This window comes from Dermatophagoides farinae, chromosome 3 (assembly GCF_024713945.1).
Source record: "Dermatophagoides farinae isolate YC_2012a chromosome 3, ASM2471394v1, whole genome shotgun sequence".
Classification (NCBI taxonomy): Eukaryota; Metazoa; Arthropoda; class Arachnida; order Sarcoptiformes; family Pyroglyphidae; genus Dermatophagoides; species Dermatophagoides farinae.
The window spans coordinates 4,073,035-4,091,519 of record NC_134679.1 but is presented as its reverse complement, the minus strand read 5'-3'; the positions used below and the strand labels follow the sequence as shown (position 1 = coordinate 4,091,519).

At 28.8% G+C, this 18,485-nt stretch overlaps 5 protein-coding genes across 9 annotated transcripts; 2 read left to right on the top strand and 3 right to left on the bottom strand.

Annotated features, from left to right (window-relative positions):
- Positions 1-74: 74 nt before the first annotated feature.
- On the top strand, positions 75-5,813 carry LOC124495301 (uncharacterized). Its single transcript, XM_047058656.2, has 7 exons — positions 75-2,073; positions 2,552-2,759; positions 2,987-3,567; positions 3,646-4,790; positions 4,882-4,983; positions 5,068-5,228; positions 5,296-5,813. The coding sequence occupies exons 1-7, from the start codon at positions 1,595-1,597 to the stop codon at positions 5,779-5,781; spliced, it is 3,162 nt and encodes a 1,053-aa protein (XP_046914612.2). The 5' UTR covers positions 75-1,594; the 3' UTR covers positions 5,782-5,813.
- On the bottom strand, positions 5,799-12,218 carry LOC124495300 (uncharacterized). Of its 2 annotated transcripts, none has more exons than XM_047058655.2 (5): positions 11,569-12,218; positions 9,502-10,435; positions 8,961-9,446; positions 6,908-8,908; positions 5,799-6,845 (listed from the first exon to the last, which is right to left on the bottom strand). In XM_047058655.2, exons 2-5 carry the CDS (start codon positions 10,421-10,423, stop codon positions 6,190-6,192), a joined length of 4,065 nt encoding a protein of 1,354 aa, XP_046914611.2. In that variant the 5' UTR covers positions 10,424-10,435; positions 11,569-12,218; the 3' UTR covers positions 5,799-6,189. The 2 variants fall into 2 exon arrangements, with proteins under 2 accessions (XP_046914611.2, XP_046914610.2); XM_047058654.2 differs by having other exon boundaries at positions 9,502-10,452; positions 11,569-11,993.
- qin (tudor domain-containing protein qin) lies at positions 12,179-14,610 on the bottom strand. The gene is made up of 6 exons (XM_047058567.2): positions 14,544-14,610; positions 14,349-14,487; positions 13,900-14,245; positions 13,644-13,826; positions 12,770-13,592; positions 12,179-12,704 (listed from the first exon to the last, which is right to left on the bottom strand). Exons 3-6 carry the CDS (start codon positions 14,038-14,040, stop codon positions 12,505-12,507), a joined length of 1,347 nt encoding a protein of 448 aa, XP_046914523.1. The 5' UTR covers positions 14,041-14,245; positions 14,349-14,487; positions 14,544-14,610; the 3' UTR covers positions 12,179-12,504.
- Positions 14,254-16,809, top strand: LOC124494796 (scavenger receptor class B member 1). Of its 4 annotated transcripts, none has more exons than XM_075729027.1 (5): positions 14,254-14,338; positions 14,532-15,159; positions 15,234-15,402; positions 15,468-16,109; positions 16,172-16,809. In XM_075729027.1, exons 2-5 carry the CDS (start codon positions 14,823-14,825, stop codon positions 16,698-16,700), a joined length of 1,677 nt encoding a protein of 558 aa, XP_075585142.1. In that variant the 5' UTR covers positions 14,254-14,338; positions 14,532-14,822; the 3' UTR covers positions 16,701-16,809. The 4 variants fall into 4 exon arrangements, with proteins under 4 accessions (XP_075585142.1, XP_075585143.1, XP_075585145.1 ...); XM_075729028.1 differs by having other exon boundaries at positions 14,295-14,338; positions 14,800-15,159; XM_075729030.1 differs by lacking the exon at positions 14,254-14,338 and having other exon boundaries at positions 14,811-15,159; positions 15,468-15,481; positions 15,551-16,109.
- Positions 16,616-17,627, bottom strand: LOC124495231 (uncharacterized). Its single transcript, XM_047058568.2, has 2 exons — positions 17,309-17,627; positions 16,616-17,174 (listed from the first exon to the last, which is right to left on the bottom strand). Exons 1-2 carry the CDS (start codon positions 17,482-17,484, stop codon positions 17,057-17,059), a joined length of 294 nt encoding a protein of 97 aa, XP_046914524.2. The 5' UTR covers positions 17,485-17,627; the 3' UTR covers positions 16,616-17,056.
- Between the last annotated feature and the right edge of the window lie 858 nt (positions 17,628-18,485).

Below are 18,485 nucleotides of genomic sequence, written 5' to 3'. Positions count from 1 at the left end.
ATTTTATATGTCGTTCTTTGTCTTTTTTTTCATAGAATCGTATGAAGAGTTGTATGTAGAATAATCAAGAACTTTTTCCATCGAAACTTGATATAAAAAACATGATAAAAACAGAAACATTGTGTAGTAATGATTGAAACCACATCAATCAGAATATTGAGATAGACAAGAAAATTAAATAGCAAAGTTTTTTTTAGCTAAGAACATGAAAAGACCGATTCATTGGAAAAAAACGATGATGATGATAATGATGTTCAATCTATATAGCAGGCCATTACTGAATCGATTTCACATTTATTCTTAACGAGTATTTGATGATGTTTGATGTTCAAACGGATTTTTTTTCACACAATATATTTGTGATGAATGCAATAATAGCAATGATTCCTTCATTCTGTTTATCTCCCACTCTCAATTCCAAATTAAAGTTTACAAGTTTCAACTTCATTTAACTATATAGAAAATAGCATCAAATCACGTGAATAATCACATTGATTCATCCATGGATATATTCAAATTTTTTTTCTCACACATTTTCATTCTTGGATTCAAATTATATTTATTATTAGATTTTTAACTGAATTTGTTTATCTCATAAACATCAACACCCACGTCCATTCACAGACACACACACACACACACACACATACATACAAATGCATGAATTTCTAGAAAAAAAACTAATAGACTAATGGAATTTCTAAGAAGAAAAGAAAACAGTTATGATAAGATGGTTGTTTTTTCTATTCATCATCATCATCATCATCATCATTATTTTCACACTGATTACAGCCATGGTTAAACAGGATTTAATAATTTTATTTTTTTTCGATTAAATATAAATGCCTGAATATTATGAAAAAATAAATGTTATCGACACAACACACAAAAAACCATTAGCCAACCAACCATTTACAAAACCAACCAATACATATATGAATGAATGATAAAAATATCCAAAGCCAATATAATGTTGATATAAATTGAATTTTCAGGCAATAAACCATACAGTCAATTAGACGAACAAATTTTTTTTTTGTTCTCTAGTTTCCATTGAAATCATCTTCATCACCATTGATTCGTTTGTATTTTTTTTTTTTTTTTTTTGTCCAAAAAAATCAAAATACCACACAATATAAAAAAAAGACATTTGTCATTGATAGTATCATTGCACCTCCGAAAGAAAGAATGAAAATGTTTCGTCATTAAATCGGAAATCGAAATCGACAAACGAATATTTGGGTGAGAATTACATATTACGTTCATACATACATGTTTCCGTTGAAAACATTTCCGTTTTAATGAAAAAAATTTTATTAATAATAAAATGAAACTTTTTTTTATCATCTGTAAACATGAACATATTGAATATGAAATATATCATATAGAGTACTATAGAGTTTAATGAATGAAAAGAAAAAAAAATTTATTTAATTATATGAAAAATTATCGTTAATCAGATTTCGTTTTCATCTTCATCATCATCATCGTTTCTACATATTTTTTTCAGCAACATAAAAAGATTCGTATAGAGACAAAAAACGTTGTGAATATTTTTCCATTATAAATTGATTAATTAATTACAGGTCTATCAATGATCATTTTATTTTCATTATTTCTACTTCTATTCATCATCGTTATTATTATTATTATTATTGCCATAATATTCTCAACATCATTCCATAATTATAACGATTGTCAAAAAATTGAAGAACCAATAAATTGCAATAATAATGATAATAATAATATTGATAATGATGAAACTATGTCATCAAAAATAACCAAAAATCATTATCAAAAACAAAAAGAAGAAATGATGATGCCAACATCTTTGACGATAGGCGACCACCACCACCATCAACAACAACAACTAATGAATCAATTCGATCCAAATAATCATGATGATGATGGAATACATCGACCTCATCATAAACGATTTTCAAACAACTTATCAAATGATGAAAATAACGATCATTTTACTCAAAACGTTTTAGCCAATAAACTAGATCAATTTGATGATAAAAATAATAATCATAAAACAAACAAACGGAATGCAATTTATTTTGCCCAAAGGTAAGAATTGTGTATGAAGAAAAAAAAATATTGTTAGGCCTAAAATCATATTCATGGATGAATGAATGAATGAATCTGATTTCAGGTTATTTATTCTAGTCTACTTTAACATCGTCACAAATGATGATTTGATTCTTTTCAATTTTCCGAAATTTTTTCTTTATTTTTCAGTTCAATGAATCTTTTCGGCTACTTTTTTTTGTAATTTCTCATTTTCAGTTACTATTTGATTTTGACATTGGAACATTTTCGTAATATTCGATTATTTTATGGACAATAGAAAAAATTCTTCAGGTTTTTATTTACAATTCGGTTGCCCCATTGCCCCCAAAAAGCCACTTGACCGAATTCTGGTTTTTTAATCTACTTTTTCATAATGATTTTGATGTTATCTATTCGAATTTAAGAATTCTCATCATTCGAACTGCTCGAACCAATCTGATTATTCTTTTTTCTCGTCTTGATTTTTTTTAATTAGATCAATTAATTGTGGACCAGATAAATTTACACAAGCAGATTTATCATCATCAGAATTGAAAATGTTCACCATTTCATTATCATCATCACATGATGATGATACTGATAATGAGAAGGGAGAAAAAAAAGCTGATGATTCACAAGAAAATCTAATTAGCCGAGAAAAATTTGCCAATGACAATGTAATAGATAATGAAGATGCAGAAAAGGTTTGTTTGCATGAAATGCGGAAAAAACTGACAAAATTTAAATTTTAAATTTTCTTTTTCACTCAAATTGAAATGTCAATTTCTGGTTTTCAATCATCAATCTCCGATGCGTTCTTTTTCATTTTTTCAATCATTTTTTGTTCCATTTACTTTCTGGATCGTTCCATTCCATCGAAACAATATTCATTAATGAATATATGAAACTCATACCATGACATGAATACCAGACAATGATGATGATCAATCTTAATGAAGCTCATGGTGATGGTAATATTTATGAATGCAATGAAGAAAAATTCAAAATCACGAATTTAAATTCAAAAAACTTATCGTCATTAGTCGAGTTAGAAAAAATAACTATACAACCTGAGGCTGGAACAGAGAATCATCGACGCATACATTATGGTGATTGTATAAATCAAAACAAAAATTCAACTAAATTCGTCATTGATACAACGAATAATAATAATAGAAATAATGATGATGATGATGATAAAGACAAAAAAGCAATAATTGATGAAAATGACAATAATGATTCTATGTTGAAGATTCTTGAATTAAAATCAACTATAAAATCATTGCCAAATCAAATAATAATGTTGAATTCAAATTCAAACAATTCAATAGAGATGAATGATAATAAGAAAGCAAATAGAGATAACTTTAATCTTGCTAGCATACGACAAAGTATCGACAAATCTTGTTTGTCTGATGATGAATTGAATGAAGATGAAATTAAACAAATAAAATCTAATATTGGATATGGAAACGATGTACAAAAATTGAATAAAGAGATTGTGCGTTTGAGGTTTGTTAAATTAAATACTTATTATGAATGTATTAAGCAATTCTAATCACTGATATTTGCTATAAACCCATTCAATAGAAATATCAATGCTAAACTTCAACAGACAAATGGTTCATTACAGGAACAGATATTTGATATATTGAAAGAGGAATCCATATTAAATTTGATTGCTAACGAACAACAACAATCTACTAAATCATCATTATCGAAGCCATCATTTAATAATGTTGACAATTTTATTTCGAATCAAATGATATTTTCGATGAAATCATCATCAGCTGATTGTGTTGTTGATAAAACTAATAATCATTGTACCAATAGATCCAATAGTTTAGGGCGACAAACGAATGCATCGATCATTGGTAGACTATTTACTGGCGTTGAACCAATCAATATTGCAAAAATTCGTCGCCGATTATTTAGTTTCCATCAACGAGATGCATTTCGTTCGGATTTAATGCAATCATTGCCAACTAAACTTAATGAATCCAGAAATATGATTCCAAATCAAGATTCGAGGATTGCCAAAATTTTACATTTCAACAACATCAATAATCAAGAAAAACGACTTATGATTTCTCGAAATTTTAGTCATCAAAATTGGCATCATCATGATATGTGTAAAAATCAGGATAAATTGAAGACAAACAATTCCCATATGAATCTGCAATCTACACCAACAAATAACAGCGAAAAACTTAGACCACATAAGCACGGTTGCACAATGATTCCGTTCCAAAGACAAATGTCATTCGATGTTGATGATGAAGACAAAGATCAGGATAAAATTAAAAAATGCTTCCATCATCAAAATTCTCATTTCAAACATTCCATGAAGACATCGATAAACGAATCATTAATTCATAATATGCCGAATACTCAAGTTTATCATCATTGTTATTCATTATGTCAACATCAACATCATCATCATAAACAACAACAACAAAAACGTAATAATCCATTTGATGATAGCCATTACGTTGATTATAATAGCAATTGTATCAATTGTTTCAATGACGATAAAACTGTTGATGATAGCTATAGTTTCAATAAATCATTTAATAATGACAAGAAAAATAGCCTTAAGCGTGAAAATAATTGTAATCATTGTCGTGATCGTCATTCACTTTGTGATAAAAATATTCGGAATGATGTCATTGCTCGTAATATTAATGATGATGATGTGGATAACAATAGAAAGCCAAATGATGAAAAAAGTGATGGCAAGTTTATCTAGAAATAAAAAAAAATATTATTTACGATTATTATTATTAATAACAATCAACAAATATTGATTCTTACATTTTTCTATAGTGATAAAAGTGAAACATTCGATTCTTGATCGTTATTGTGATGTCGATGAGCATTTTATTTTTTGTCATAGAAAAATTACGATCGGTGAAAATGACTGCATTGGTAAGATAATGAAAATTATTTTTATGTTTTTTTCTTTTATTTACTTACCATTGCTTGCCATCTAAATTAAATACTTAAAAATAGTTCGTATTCAAACAAGGCCCCAAAGGCAACCGCCATCAAAACAAACACTTAAATTAATAATGATTGGTGATTCGACTGTGGGTAAAACATCGCTTATAAATCGAATTCGTACCGGGACATTCAAATCTGATCCATTTCCGACTATTGGTATTGATTTTCAGGTGAAAATAATAATAATTAATTGTTTCAATGTTGACATTATCATTATGATATTGATTTATTCCAAAGACCGTACAAGTTAAAGTGGATAATGAATTTTATGATCTTCAGCTATGGGATACTGCTGGTCAAGAACGTTATCATTCAATTACCAGAAATTATTACCGTCGTGTTGATGCTATTTGTATGGTATTTGACATTACAAAAGAGCAAACATTCCTTAACGTACGAAACTGGCTTACATCAATCGAAGATACTGTTTTCGAACCGATTCCATTGCTTTTGATTGGAAACAAATGTGATCTTCGTTACATTAACAATAAAGATGATAAATTAAGTTTCATATCTCGACAATCAGGTATACGTTTGGCTAATGAAATTGGACCGAATTGTATATTTATAGAGACTAGTTGCAAAACTGGTTTCGATGTCGATAATACAATAATTATTGCAATCAAAATGATTATTGCGAAACAAAATCAAAAGAATAATTGTAAAGTTAATGGTGGCATAAATGTAACACCGAAATCAAATTATACCAAAAAATGTTGTTGATATTAAATTAAATCCTATTTTTATCTTTGAACATAATAATTCATTCACAAAAACAGAATATTCTTATCAAATCAGATAAAGTTTAAAAAGTTGAATTAATTATCGCAAACATCAGTGGATGATGGTAATAACAAACACATGTTGATAATTCAAAGTTTTTGAGCAGTGGCGCCTTCTAGGTATTATACCTAAGAATTTTTTAACAAAAGATTTTTATTCAACAAAATACAAGAATATCCAAACTATAGAATTGTTAAAAAATTTTTTTAAAATCGTTGCTGTTAAATCAAACCATTGCACCAAAGAATAGAGAGACAGAAGATTTTTTTTCCGGTTATAAAAATGAAATTTTGTCAGTGAATAAAAATAAAAATTTAGCAGATTTATGATTGAATACAAATGTATGGCTCATATGGATATTTGATGTATAGTAAATTCATTATGACAAGACAATCCTGGTATTGTAGCATTTGATGGTGCTAATGTCCCATGATGATATAATATACGATCAGCACGAGTTCGTCGATTTTGATAAGGATTAGATTTGATCCATAATACTAAAAATGCTAGTAAACGATAGACGATGATATTGACAACCAGCATTAGTATAGAAAAAAATAAATCATCTTCTTCATGGGCTAGATGTAATTTATACAATATGACTTGTATTTGTTTTCGACCACATCGACCAAATCCATATTCTAACAAAATTAAAGCTTCAAATACGAAACGAAATGGTGATAAACAAGATAGGAACTGGTAAATATAATGCAAACGATGTACAGGTGATGTTGAATTGCTAAGCATTACGGCAAAAGTACTTAAACCAACAAAATAAGTTATAAGTGTAGTGAAATCACCGGTAGCTAAAATTGATAATAAATATCCAGCACCTTGTAAAGCCATTGCACCCAATATGAATAAGGCGACAATCCAAAAGTAGATACGTGGACGAACGACTTCATAGATATTAATTTCATAAGCAAATAGAAAAGCTATCAAAAACAAGGGCAATATTTCTATGGAAATTTTCATCACATAAAATGCACCAGTGCTATACCATCCTAGATATCGAAAATGAAATAAAATCAAAAAATAGTCATGAAATATCGTGATATTGTCTTACCATTACGATGTTCATTAAGAAAATAAACGAAATCTTTGGAGAACATTAAAGCACTCTGAAGCATAATCAAATTGAGAAACATGTTCAAATGAGTAACAGTATAGGCGAAATTTGTTCGTAAATCCGATTCATCTGTTAGTTGTTGTTCAGTACGAGCACAAGTATTATTAAAATCATCTTCAAGATTGATACAACCTGAAGGCAAAGCAATCTTAGGATCAAATATGAGGCCCATAATTAAACCATCAATCAATAAACATAATGGAAAGATTAATAGATGTATCCATTGGAATCCACGAATAAAATAACAATAACGAATGATTAATATCCAAATCGAATGTATTGAGAATCGTACACGATTATTTGGTATGCCATCCAATACCAATTGTGTTTCTTCATTCAGGTTGTAAGAATTTTTGTCAAGAATTTTTGTCTTAGTTGCTTGTACTAGATTTTTTACCTGAAAATTATTGTGGTCGAGACAAGAATATTTTATTAATTCTTCAATGGGAAACAAATCTTTATGAACATCATTACTGGCTGAATGTTGTGATAAATGTTGCCGTATTTCATTCGGATGTCCGGAATAGACACAAACACCACCTTTGGCTAGAACATAAACATCATCAAACATCATTAAGACATCAGTATTCGGTTGATGAATGGAGGTAATAATGCAAAGATTATGTAAACGTGCCAATTTACGTAAACAAGCCGTGACGACTACAGATGAATTGGAATCCAATCCACTAGTAGGTTCATCAATACAGATCAGATTTGGCATTCGTAAAGATGTTAATTCTATGCCTAAAGCTAGACGTTTTCGTTGACCACCGGAACATCTATCGACCATCGTATCTCTTGCTTCATAAAGATCTAATTCATTTAGGATATTCAATGAAATACTTTCATGATCCACGTGTTTTCCTTCGGAAACATTTTTCAGTCGTGAAGCAAAAATCAATAATTGTTTGGCTGTCATTCCGGGCATCAGATGACCAGAAACATCTTGTGTGATATAACAGGTTTTTGTTGGTGTGAATTTGCTTAGATAAAATTCACTTTCAACATTCAATCGAGTCTTTGATCGACCATTCAACACTTTTAACAGTGACGTTTTCCCAGCACCAGATGGTCCCATTAACGCATTCAATGTACCAAATCGGAATTGTCCGTTTAAATCACGAAGAATTAGTTTCGATTCGTGAATATCCTGAACTGATCGAATTTCATGAATGGATTTCGATGCAAATAATGTAACCGATCGCCATGCAATCATAAGTTTTTCACGTGAAAAATTTTCAAATTCAATTTCATCATCATTTTTAGTACGAGATATTCTATCCATATCAATTTCAAGTTTTTTAGGTGAATCAAAAATCTCCGAATAATATATAGGCAACAAATCGGCATCATGATTAGATTGGATGAATGTTTTTCGATGAATTCGCAAGCTGAAACGAATAATCATTACCAAAAATGTTACAATACGAATATAGGCAATAATGATGAGCGTTCTTTGTAATTCATTATATACGGTCAATGGATTGGTACCGAAATCTTCTAAAACAAATGATGTTTCTGTTTCTTGATCGCATCGATCTATTCCATAAAAGGCATAGATCAATCCATTTGTTATCGGTTTGATTGGTATAATTTCTGACATAATTTCTAGCACCGAGTTACCGTGTTCAAAAAAGAACATATAACCGGTACAGAATGTCATAGCGTTAATAACCGTAAGACCACCAAGAATAGCCACTTCTAAATATCCCAATGATAATAAGCTGAGAATATGTCCACTACTTTGTAGATATATGGCATATATCCAGATAAAATATACAAAATGTCCAAATCGAAACCAATTGATACGATTTTCATCCACATAGCTATGATCGACAAAGAAATAGATTGATGCAGTCATATAAACAGCCATTATGGTTATTTCAACAAGACGAACAATGACGAATGACCAATAGAAAACGCCCATACTATACCATTCTGTGGACAAATTTTTATCAGAATCATGTTTAGGATTCATAAGAAAACTTACGATTACGATGTTCATTATTGAAAACTTTTAAAATTGGTATGAATGAAATGCTCGATATGCATATAATGCCCATGCCAATAATTGCAATCATATACGCTTGATAAATCTTATATTGATCACTAAAAAACTGGGCATTTAAACGATCACGACAAGTAAAATTATGCATTGATTCTTCATCCATATTCAATGTATAACAAGTTTCTGCCTGAACCATTCGTTGATCAAACAATGAAGCCGTAATTAGAAAAATAAACGCATAGAATGCTGCCTGAAAAATTAACGTTCGATATTCGGCAATGAATACAATATTAAACATTCGACATAATTGCAGATAAAAATCAGTGAGGGAAAATATTTGATGATCATTTTTGACACCTTTCTGCATAAATTGTAACGTTGTAAATGAAAATTTCTCATTACCCATTTGCTCTTGTTCTTCAAGCAAAGTTTTATTTGCCAACAGTCGTACATTCTTATCATTAATACCTAGATTTAGATTTTATTTTGGTAAAAAAAATGTATAAATGATCAGTGAACATACCTTGACAAGCAATTTTTAGGTAAACTTCAACAGGTGGCTGTTCCAAATCTTCCAGCATTTGTACAATCTCAGGATCAACGATTGTTTGTTTGAGCTTTGGGCGAAGATTTTCTGGTGAATCGGAATAAATGCATACACCACCTTTAGCCAGAATATATATTTTGTCAAATAAGGCCATTATTTCCGAACTAGGTGCATGAATCGAACATAAAATTGTCATTCGACTTTTGATTATTAATCGTCGAAGACATTGCATAACCAACAATGCTGCATGACTATCCAAACCAGTAGTCGGTTCATCAATAAATAAAAATGTTGGTTTATTAAGTGACATTAATTCTTGTGCAATGGCGATACGACGTTGTTCACCACCGGAACAATTTTCAAATGTATTATCCAATATAGTTTCATCTAGAAGTAATTCTTTCAAGACAGCTTGTGTATGTTGACAGAATCGATTTTTTTGTCCAGGATTTTTGAAACAAAATGCATAGTACAATACTTGGCGAACTGTCATACGACCAATAATTGTTTCATGTACGTGTTGTTGAATGAAACGAATTGAGCGACTTGATGATTCTCCAAAATAAATTTCTGAATCTTCACTTAAACCTGAATATAATGCACCATTCAGACAATTCAATAATGTAGTTTTGCCAGCACCACTTGGGCCAAGAAACCCATTCAAGCTATTAAAATGTAAATGGCCATTCAAACGATTAATAATAATTTGTCGATCACCACAACAATCGAAACCCAACACATTATTTGCAATTTCATAGCGAAGATTTTTCCATACAATCGAAACATCATTTATTGCCGGTAATTTCGGTTTTTCGTTATTATTGATCGATATTGATTCGAAAGTCGGATTCGTATAAGATGATGATATTGGAGTTTGTCGTTGATGTTTTTCCTTCATGGTTGTTTGAATCTGAATGAAATTAATATCTGTTTATTTATTATTTTGTGGTAAAGGTTCAGAAAAAAACTTCACACTTGCGTGTTTAAGAACAAGCAATAAAAAAGAACCCTCACTGAATGATTGATGCAAGAATCTATGATAGTTAGTGTATGCTGATTTTTCATGTAATCGTTTATAAACATCGATGTGAATAAATGTGTCCAACATTTGTTCAGCATTCAAGTTTAAGGAAAAAACATAATAACCATATAGATATATTATATTAAGCTGGTTATATACACAAACACATAATATTATGGATAGATGTCACAAAAAAAAATTTTTTTGACATTTTTTATAATGTTTTTTTTTTTTACTTTCTTGTTAGAAAAAAAATAACAAAAACACATCAATATATAAGCAATCTATCTAAATGTTTATGTCGATTATTTTCATAATTGATTTATGTATATGTAATATGTATTTGAATAAAAGTTTTTTAGTTTTATTTTGTTTTTATAATCATAGTTCTGATGTTTTGAATATCATAAATTGAATGTTTTACCATTCATTTGTATTCAATAATGATTTCATGAATGTTATTATGACCTGATGAATGTTTAGATAAGACGATTCCAATTGATTGGAATGATAGTAGTAAAATCATGAATTTTAAAATTGATCATATCTACTTCTGGAGAAGAAACTATTGAATATATTCTGAATTATCAAACACCGTGTGAAGCATTAAAAATTTTATGATAAAGATATGATAAAGTCAGATTTCACGCTATTTTGATGTTGGAAAAAAAATCCGCCGAATTTCATCTGTATAAAGAAATAATGGTTTCGATAGAAAAAATTCGATATTTTTCGAATTGATTATTGTAATACGTGTAATACACGTGATTTTCATTTTGTGTCCATCTGTGAGTTTGCATTTGATGATGAAATCTTGCCTGAAGACTGCATTCATTCGAATTTATTTTTTCAGTGTTTTTTTGTTTTCATCATCATCATCATCATTAAAATTATACTTTTCCCATTTTGACTAATTACATCCAAAACATCATTATCAAACACAAACTTTCTTTTTTTTAATAACAACATTGTAATGAAACAATTTAACAATAACAATTATTTTTAATAGTTTATTTTCTTACCTGAATGACGTTAAGGAAACTTTCATGTTATTTTACCCTAATGGTTTACCATCTATTTTATCAACCAACAAGTATAATACAATCTTCTTAACAAATCATGGACCATTCAAGAAATTCCTCAATCAAATCAATCCTGCTAAATATCGATGAATGATAAAAAAAATGATGAAATTTTCAAAAGTTGGATTCACATATAAGATGATGATAATGGAGTTTGTAGTTGATGCATGTTCATAATCATAATCTTTCATGGTTGTTGGAATCTGAATGAAATTAATATATTTGTTTATTTTTTGATAAAGATTCAGAGAAAAAGTTCACACTTGTGTGTTCAAGACAAACAATAAAAAAGAACCCTAACTGAATGATTGATGAAAGAATCTATGCTGATTTTTTCCATGTGAACGTTTTCAAACATCGATGTGGAAGAAATTTGCAATATTCGTTCATCATTCAAGTTTAATGAAAAAACATGATAACCAATATAGATATTTTTAAGCTGGTATAAAAACAAATATGATATGGATAGATGTCACAAAGATAAATTTGAACATTTTTTTTTGTTTTTTACTTTCTTTCTTGAATATCATTTATCCACAATCGAACAATATTAAAATAATGAGATTCGATTTATTAACTCTTACAGTTCAATGCCATCATTTAACGCATTGAGTCTAAATTTATAGTGTGAATTTACAAAGAAGGCGAATAAACCAGTTTAAAAACAAAAGTAAAAAAAAAATAATGATAAAATTCTCGTATGGAATTTTTTTTAGTCTTATTCTGGAGTAAAAATTTAAACTTTAATTATTATCTCCATACTAAGAAAATCTGGTTTTTTTCATTTTGTTAATTGACAACTATTCTACATTAATTTAAGGGTTATGATAAACGAACTTATACACATATATAAATTGGCTGGCCAATGATGTTTGCTCATCCATCGATATCGGCATAACCATTTTCAATTAAATAATCGCCAACATTAATATCGTCAACGATTAGTGAACATTTTAAGAAATGTTTCTCATGATTAAATTCCATGGTTATAACTTCTGCTTTCTGTTCACAAATTTTTTGTTGCAATTCCATAGTGGTTTCCATATTCCATTCTTCATTATTTTTTGGCACAACACCTATAGTAAAAAAAAGAATTTTTAATTAAATAAAAAAATCTATTATTGACATTAATAATTTATACCGTAAAGGGAGGCACGAACAGATCGTGCTGGAAATGTAGCAAGATCTTCTGGGATTTTATACAAATGTGTTGACTTGTAGAAAGCATCCATTCCTTTATCCATTTCAAAACAATTGTATTCATTTGTCTTATCATCAAATGATAGTATGAATACGCGAATATATTTATTACGATGATGATCAGCGATAGCACCGTATACATGTCCAATTTTAGGAGCGCTAATTCTTTGAATTGAATTACTGGTCATATAAGATTGTAATTTTGCTTTGAATTTTTGATAATCCGGATCGGCAATGAATTTTAAATAGAAATCATTTGGTGATGTCACCTGTTTAACTTTCATAACGAATTGAGCATATGATTCCCAAAGTAAAGGATGAACAATCATTATGGATGATGATGATATAATTGATTCTGAAAGATGGCCATCAATGCCTTTTTCAGATGATTTAACATTTGAATTTGTGGCGCCGTTTTTAGTAACGACCATTTCAGTCTTAGAATTTATCTTTGATTTGATAAATTTTGCCAAATCAATAATTTGATCATGATGTTTACAAAAGACATTAACTTTACATTGGTCCATATTTTTTGAAAATGAAATCCAAAAATCACTACTTGATAGAACAATTTTCTGTACAGCAAGATTGAATTCTGATTTTTCCGGATGATGTTCAATCATCTGATAATCTGCATCATCTAATCGAAGACCAAATTGAAATCCTTGAATTGGTAATTTCAGAAATTCAGGATTATCATTCAAAATTAAATCATTTTTATCGGCAATGTATTCATATCCAAGGTCCAGAAATAATACGCGATACTGAAATATACAAATGCTAACGATAATTAGCATAAATATCATATTACAAACCTTTCGACCTGCAAATAAGTCAAGTATTTTCGCACGTAAATACAAATCATAATGATGATCATGATATATAAAAAGATTTTTTATCAATTGTTCATTGCTTGCTTTTTCAATAAAAACCATTTCATTCCAAGATTTAACACAGTAATATGCATGCATATCACTCGATAATTGAGCAAAGGAATCCTTGAATTAAAAAGATTATATTAATCTGTAATCAGGAATTATTCATATTCATATTTATAATGGTTAAACATACTCGATATTTTTTGAATTGAACAAATATTTCATTATAGTTTAAATATTTAGTGATGACACAAGGGATTTTTTGATCATCAGGATTCGGAGATTCTGGAATAGTTTCTTGAAATAAACAAGATAAATTTAATTCTGATAACATTTTGTAAAATAAAATTTATCTTGAATGTAGAGCAGAGTCAATCTAAATTTTAATAAAGATGAAAGAAAGATGATGTGAGTCAATTAATTAATGAAACATTAATGATGATGATGATGATGATTCGCAAAAACAAATTTTTTTTTATTACGACTCATTAAATTTTGTCCCGTACATGAATAACGTGCAAAAATTCCATGGAAAATTTCTAATGGCAGTAAACATTTTTTTTTGTTTCAAAAGCAATAAAAATAAAAAATTATTCGAAGCTCGGTATGATTGAATTGGAATCAAAATTAAGGTAGGTTAACCTTTTGTATTTTTACTATTTAGTCAATTAAATGGATCATTGCTTTCAACGATGATGTATTGATTTATTTGTTTCATTAAATCAATCGTTATGATCTTTGAGTCGATTTTTGTAAATGTTTATCTGGATCAATTATACAGCTATATTGATATATAGAATTTTTTATTTTATAACAAAAATAAAGACTTCAATCAACCTGAATATCAATCGATATATTTTGAAACCTTAAAATGAAAAAAAAAGAAAAAGATGAGCAAGATGAAAAACAAAGCACCATTCATAAGATTTGAAACGAGAATAGATCTTGTCATGGTAACGGTTTTTTTCTATGTGTTTAACCGCATGATAATCACTATAGAGTCTATGGCATTGACGACCGAGATTCGATCGATTTTGACATTGAAATTTTTTTCATAACAATTTTAGAACTTATTATTATATTCACATTATAGTTGGTTAGAATGAAAACGAAATAATGAGTCGTAGTTCTAAATTATCAAAATCAGTCAATCAATCGATACATTTGTTTGATGAAAAATCTTCCATCATATCATTGCCAAAAATCAAAGTGATACCATTACCAGAACCTATTGGCCATCATGAACCATTTCTAGATGGGATAATTCGAAAAATGTCCGGCGTTTCAAATCTCGAAGATTTTGATTCGATACTTCGAATGAAAATGTTACAGAAACGAAAACAAAATCGATTTTGGCGATTTTTGAAATTAATCATAGAAATCACAATCATTTCTACTATTGTACTGTTAACTTTATATTCTTATTTGTTTTTCGATCCAATGTTCAATAATGGTTTGTTTTTATTTTTTTTCCTTATAATAATTTGTAAATAACCATATAGATTTTTATTCTATATATACTTATAGCTATCGAGTCAGAGTTGAACTTTGATCAAAATTCTCGAATGGCCATCATGTTGCAAAATCCATCATTACCTTATACAATTAAATACTATCTGTTTGGATTAAAAAATGCTCATGATTTTCTTCGTGGCCAACGGCCAGTTTTAGTTGAATATGGACCATTTGTTTACAGGTAAGTTTTCTTAATTTTACTATCTGAATGTATTCATAATATTCGATTTTGATCTTTGATACAAGGGTGAATACAAAACGTACAATTAATAAATGGAAATCCCAAACCGTTGAATTCACGGAACAAGCATTTTTTCATTTTGATCCAGATCATTCATTACCATTGGAAACCGAGTTAACTGTACTCAATTATCCTCTTTTGACAGCTTTATATATGGTGAAATCAATGATGAAAGAGAATTCTATTTTAGGATTCTTAAGTCCAGTTGTTCAAAATGTTGTAGCGAATGTAATCCGATCTAGTGGCGAGAAGATTATTGTACAGCGAAAAGCACTTGATCTACTCGATGGTCATCGAGTAAAGTTCTTAAAAAATGTTCAACGTATTTTGAAACCATTGAAAGCTTTGGGAATTACATTCAATTCAGAATTGGAAAATATGGACCTTGAACATTATTCGTACGGATTCGGGCCACAAAATTCTGGTCAAAAATCAGAATTATATGAACATTTTCGTCATACAAAAAGTGGTCATTTATTTGATGGCATTTACAAAGTGGCTGGTAAAAGAAAACTGAAAGATTTCCGTCCGCCATGTAATGAGATGAATGGTAGTTCTGGTTTATATTTTGGAATGCATTTGACAGCTCCAGAAATTTCATTTTTCAATCATAATGTATGTCGAAAAATTCGTCTGATAAAAAACCAGTAAGCATAGAAACAAATTCAGACCATTATTCGATTAATGAGATTTTTTCATTTCTCTATAGCACACATTATCATCAATCGTTAATCAAAGTTGTACGTTATTCTGTCGATATTCAATTGTTTAATTCTACAAATAAATTGAATCGATGTTATTGTTTACAATCCAAATTATCCAAATGTCAAGGATGGATAGATACATCACCATGTCTTGGACAATTAAAAGTTGGTTCTTCTTTTCCACATTTTTATAATAGTTTAAGACGACAAGAAACCGTAAAAGGTTTACAGCCCGATTATTCTAAACATATTGGATATTTAGATGTAGAGCCAAATATCGGCATGCCAATCAATGGTCGTATTGCCATACAATTCAACATGCATGTTTCATCCATACCAATCATTGGACTAAAATCCATACGTAGTACAATGTTGCCAATGTTTTGGGCCGAACAATCCAATACAATTCAAACACCAATGATTTATTGGCTAATGATTATATCAATATGTTTTGATTGCGGAAAACATTTTATTCTTTTTATTGGAACATTTATTACATTGATTTGGTTTTATCGATTTTTTAAACATTTATGATGATTTATTTTTGTAAAATTTTTATTTGCATAATTTATATATAATTTTTTTATATGTATAATTTGAACCAATTATTTGTGTTAATAAAAACAAAAAGTGTTTTTGCTAATTTGGAAGAAATTTCTTTCATTTTTATGCGAAATAAACTAGATAGGTTTTTATAATCAATTGAAAATAGCCAATTTAGTGATTGTATGTGAATTTGATTTAAAAATGATGATGATGATGAAACGCCAAAAAATTTTAATAAGACAAACTCGATGACTGAAAGGTAAGTTGTTTATGTGATGATGATGATGATGACTGAATGATAATAAACAAACAAACAAAAATTGGAAAAAATTAACGAAATCAATCTAATAAACATCATGTGTATAGCTTTGGCTTTTATCATGATCATCATAGGATTCTTCTTTGACCACAGTCAACGGTAATGGTTCTTTATGTACGGAATGTTCTTTTTTGATCGTAATTCTGTTGTGTGGGTTCAATACATTATTATTTTTATTTATTTATTTTTTTTTTTTTGTTGGCAAGGAAAATGAAAATCAATTATGAGTTTTTTAAAATTAGATCGATAATGAAAAAAAAACAAAAAAAAAACTTACGGTATTGGTAGTGGTAATGGCAAAGGTAATGGTGCAATTATCCTTTTTCGATTCAATAATGATAATAAGAATAATAGAAGCATACGTTTCTTTTGTTTACCAGCTTCAACTTCTTGTAATGATAATAATAATGTGACTATCAATATAGCCATGAATAGAATGTATACGAAACGCATTTTTTTTTGTTAGTGTTTTTCGGGTTTTTGTCTGCGTTTAAAAACACGGATGAACAAACAAACAAACAAAAAAACAAATAAAAAAGACAAAAAATTATTAACAAAACACACAACGTATGGACTAAATGATAAATTGTTAATATAATCAAAATCCATGATTTTTGAAACACTTTTATACTTTCCGAAAAAAACCGGATATTCATAAACATCATTTGCTACTCATTTTTCTGGAATATTTTGTTTTTCTGTTCCACCTGTTGAACATAAACAGTGTTTTCTTTACTCTTTTCGATTCAATTTTCGACTCTTTTACGATTTAACTATAATTATTTTCTAGTGTTTTGTATAAAGGTAACTTTTTTCGTCGCTAAATTTATCCTCGATTTTCTTGGTGAATTTTATCCGAATGCGGAAAGAAAAATCATTATTCGGTAGTTGTTTATTAACATGACATATCGGTATTCACTTATCATCTTCATAATCATAACCATCAATGATGATTTCATTTGTCACAAACGTGAACGATTTTAAATTTCAATTCAACACTTGGATGAATAAAATTTCCAAATCTTGATAATTTTTTTTTGTTCATATTTCCAATTCAAAGAAACACGTACCATCGAGTTAATCAAATATGAACATTATTATGGCCATAAACTAGGTTAAGGTTAAAAATTGCTGTGAAAACCATTTCAGTTATTAACCACACCATATTTTTTTTTGCTATCACAATATTGATCGAAAACGTTTTTTCGTTCATTTCAATTCAAATCATCCCATACCATCGTATTTTTGTCTGAAACATATCCAACATGTTCGGTTCATACATAATTCATTCACAATTTCTAGTTTTTTTTGTGATCATTGATATCAGTCACATCATTGATCATCATCAGCATCATCATTGAAGACCAAAATTAAATCTGCTAGTTTTCCGTATTTTTCATCTAAATATTTTTGTTTATTTACTAAAGATAAAAATTGGAATCACATTGATTTTT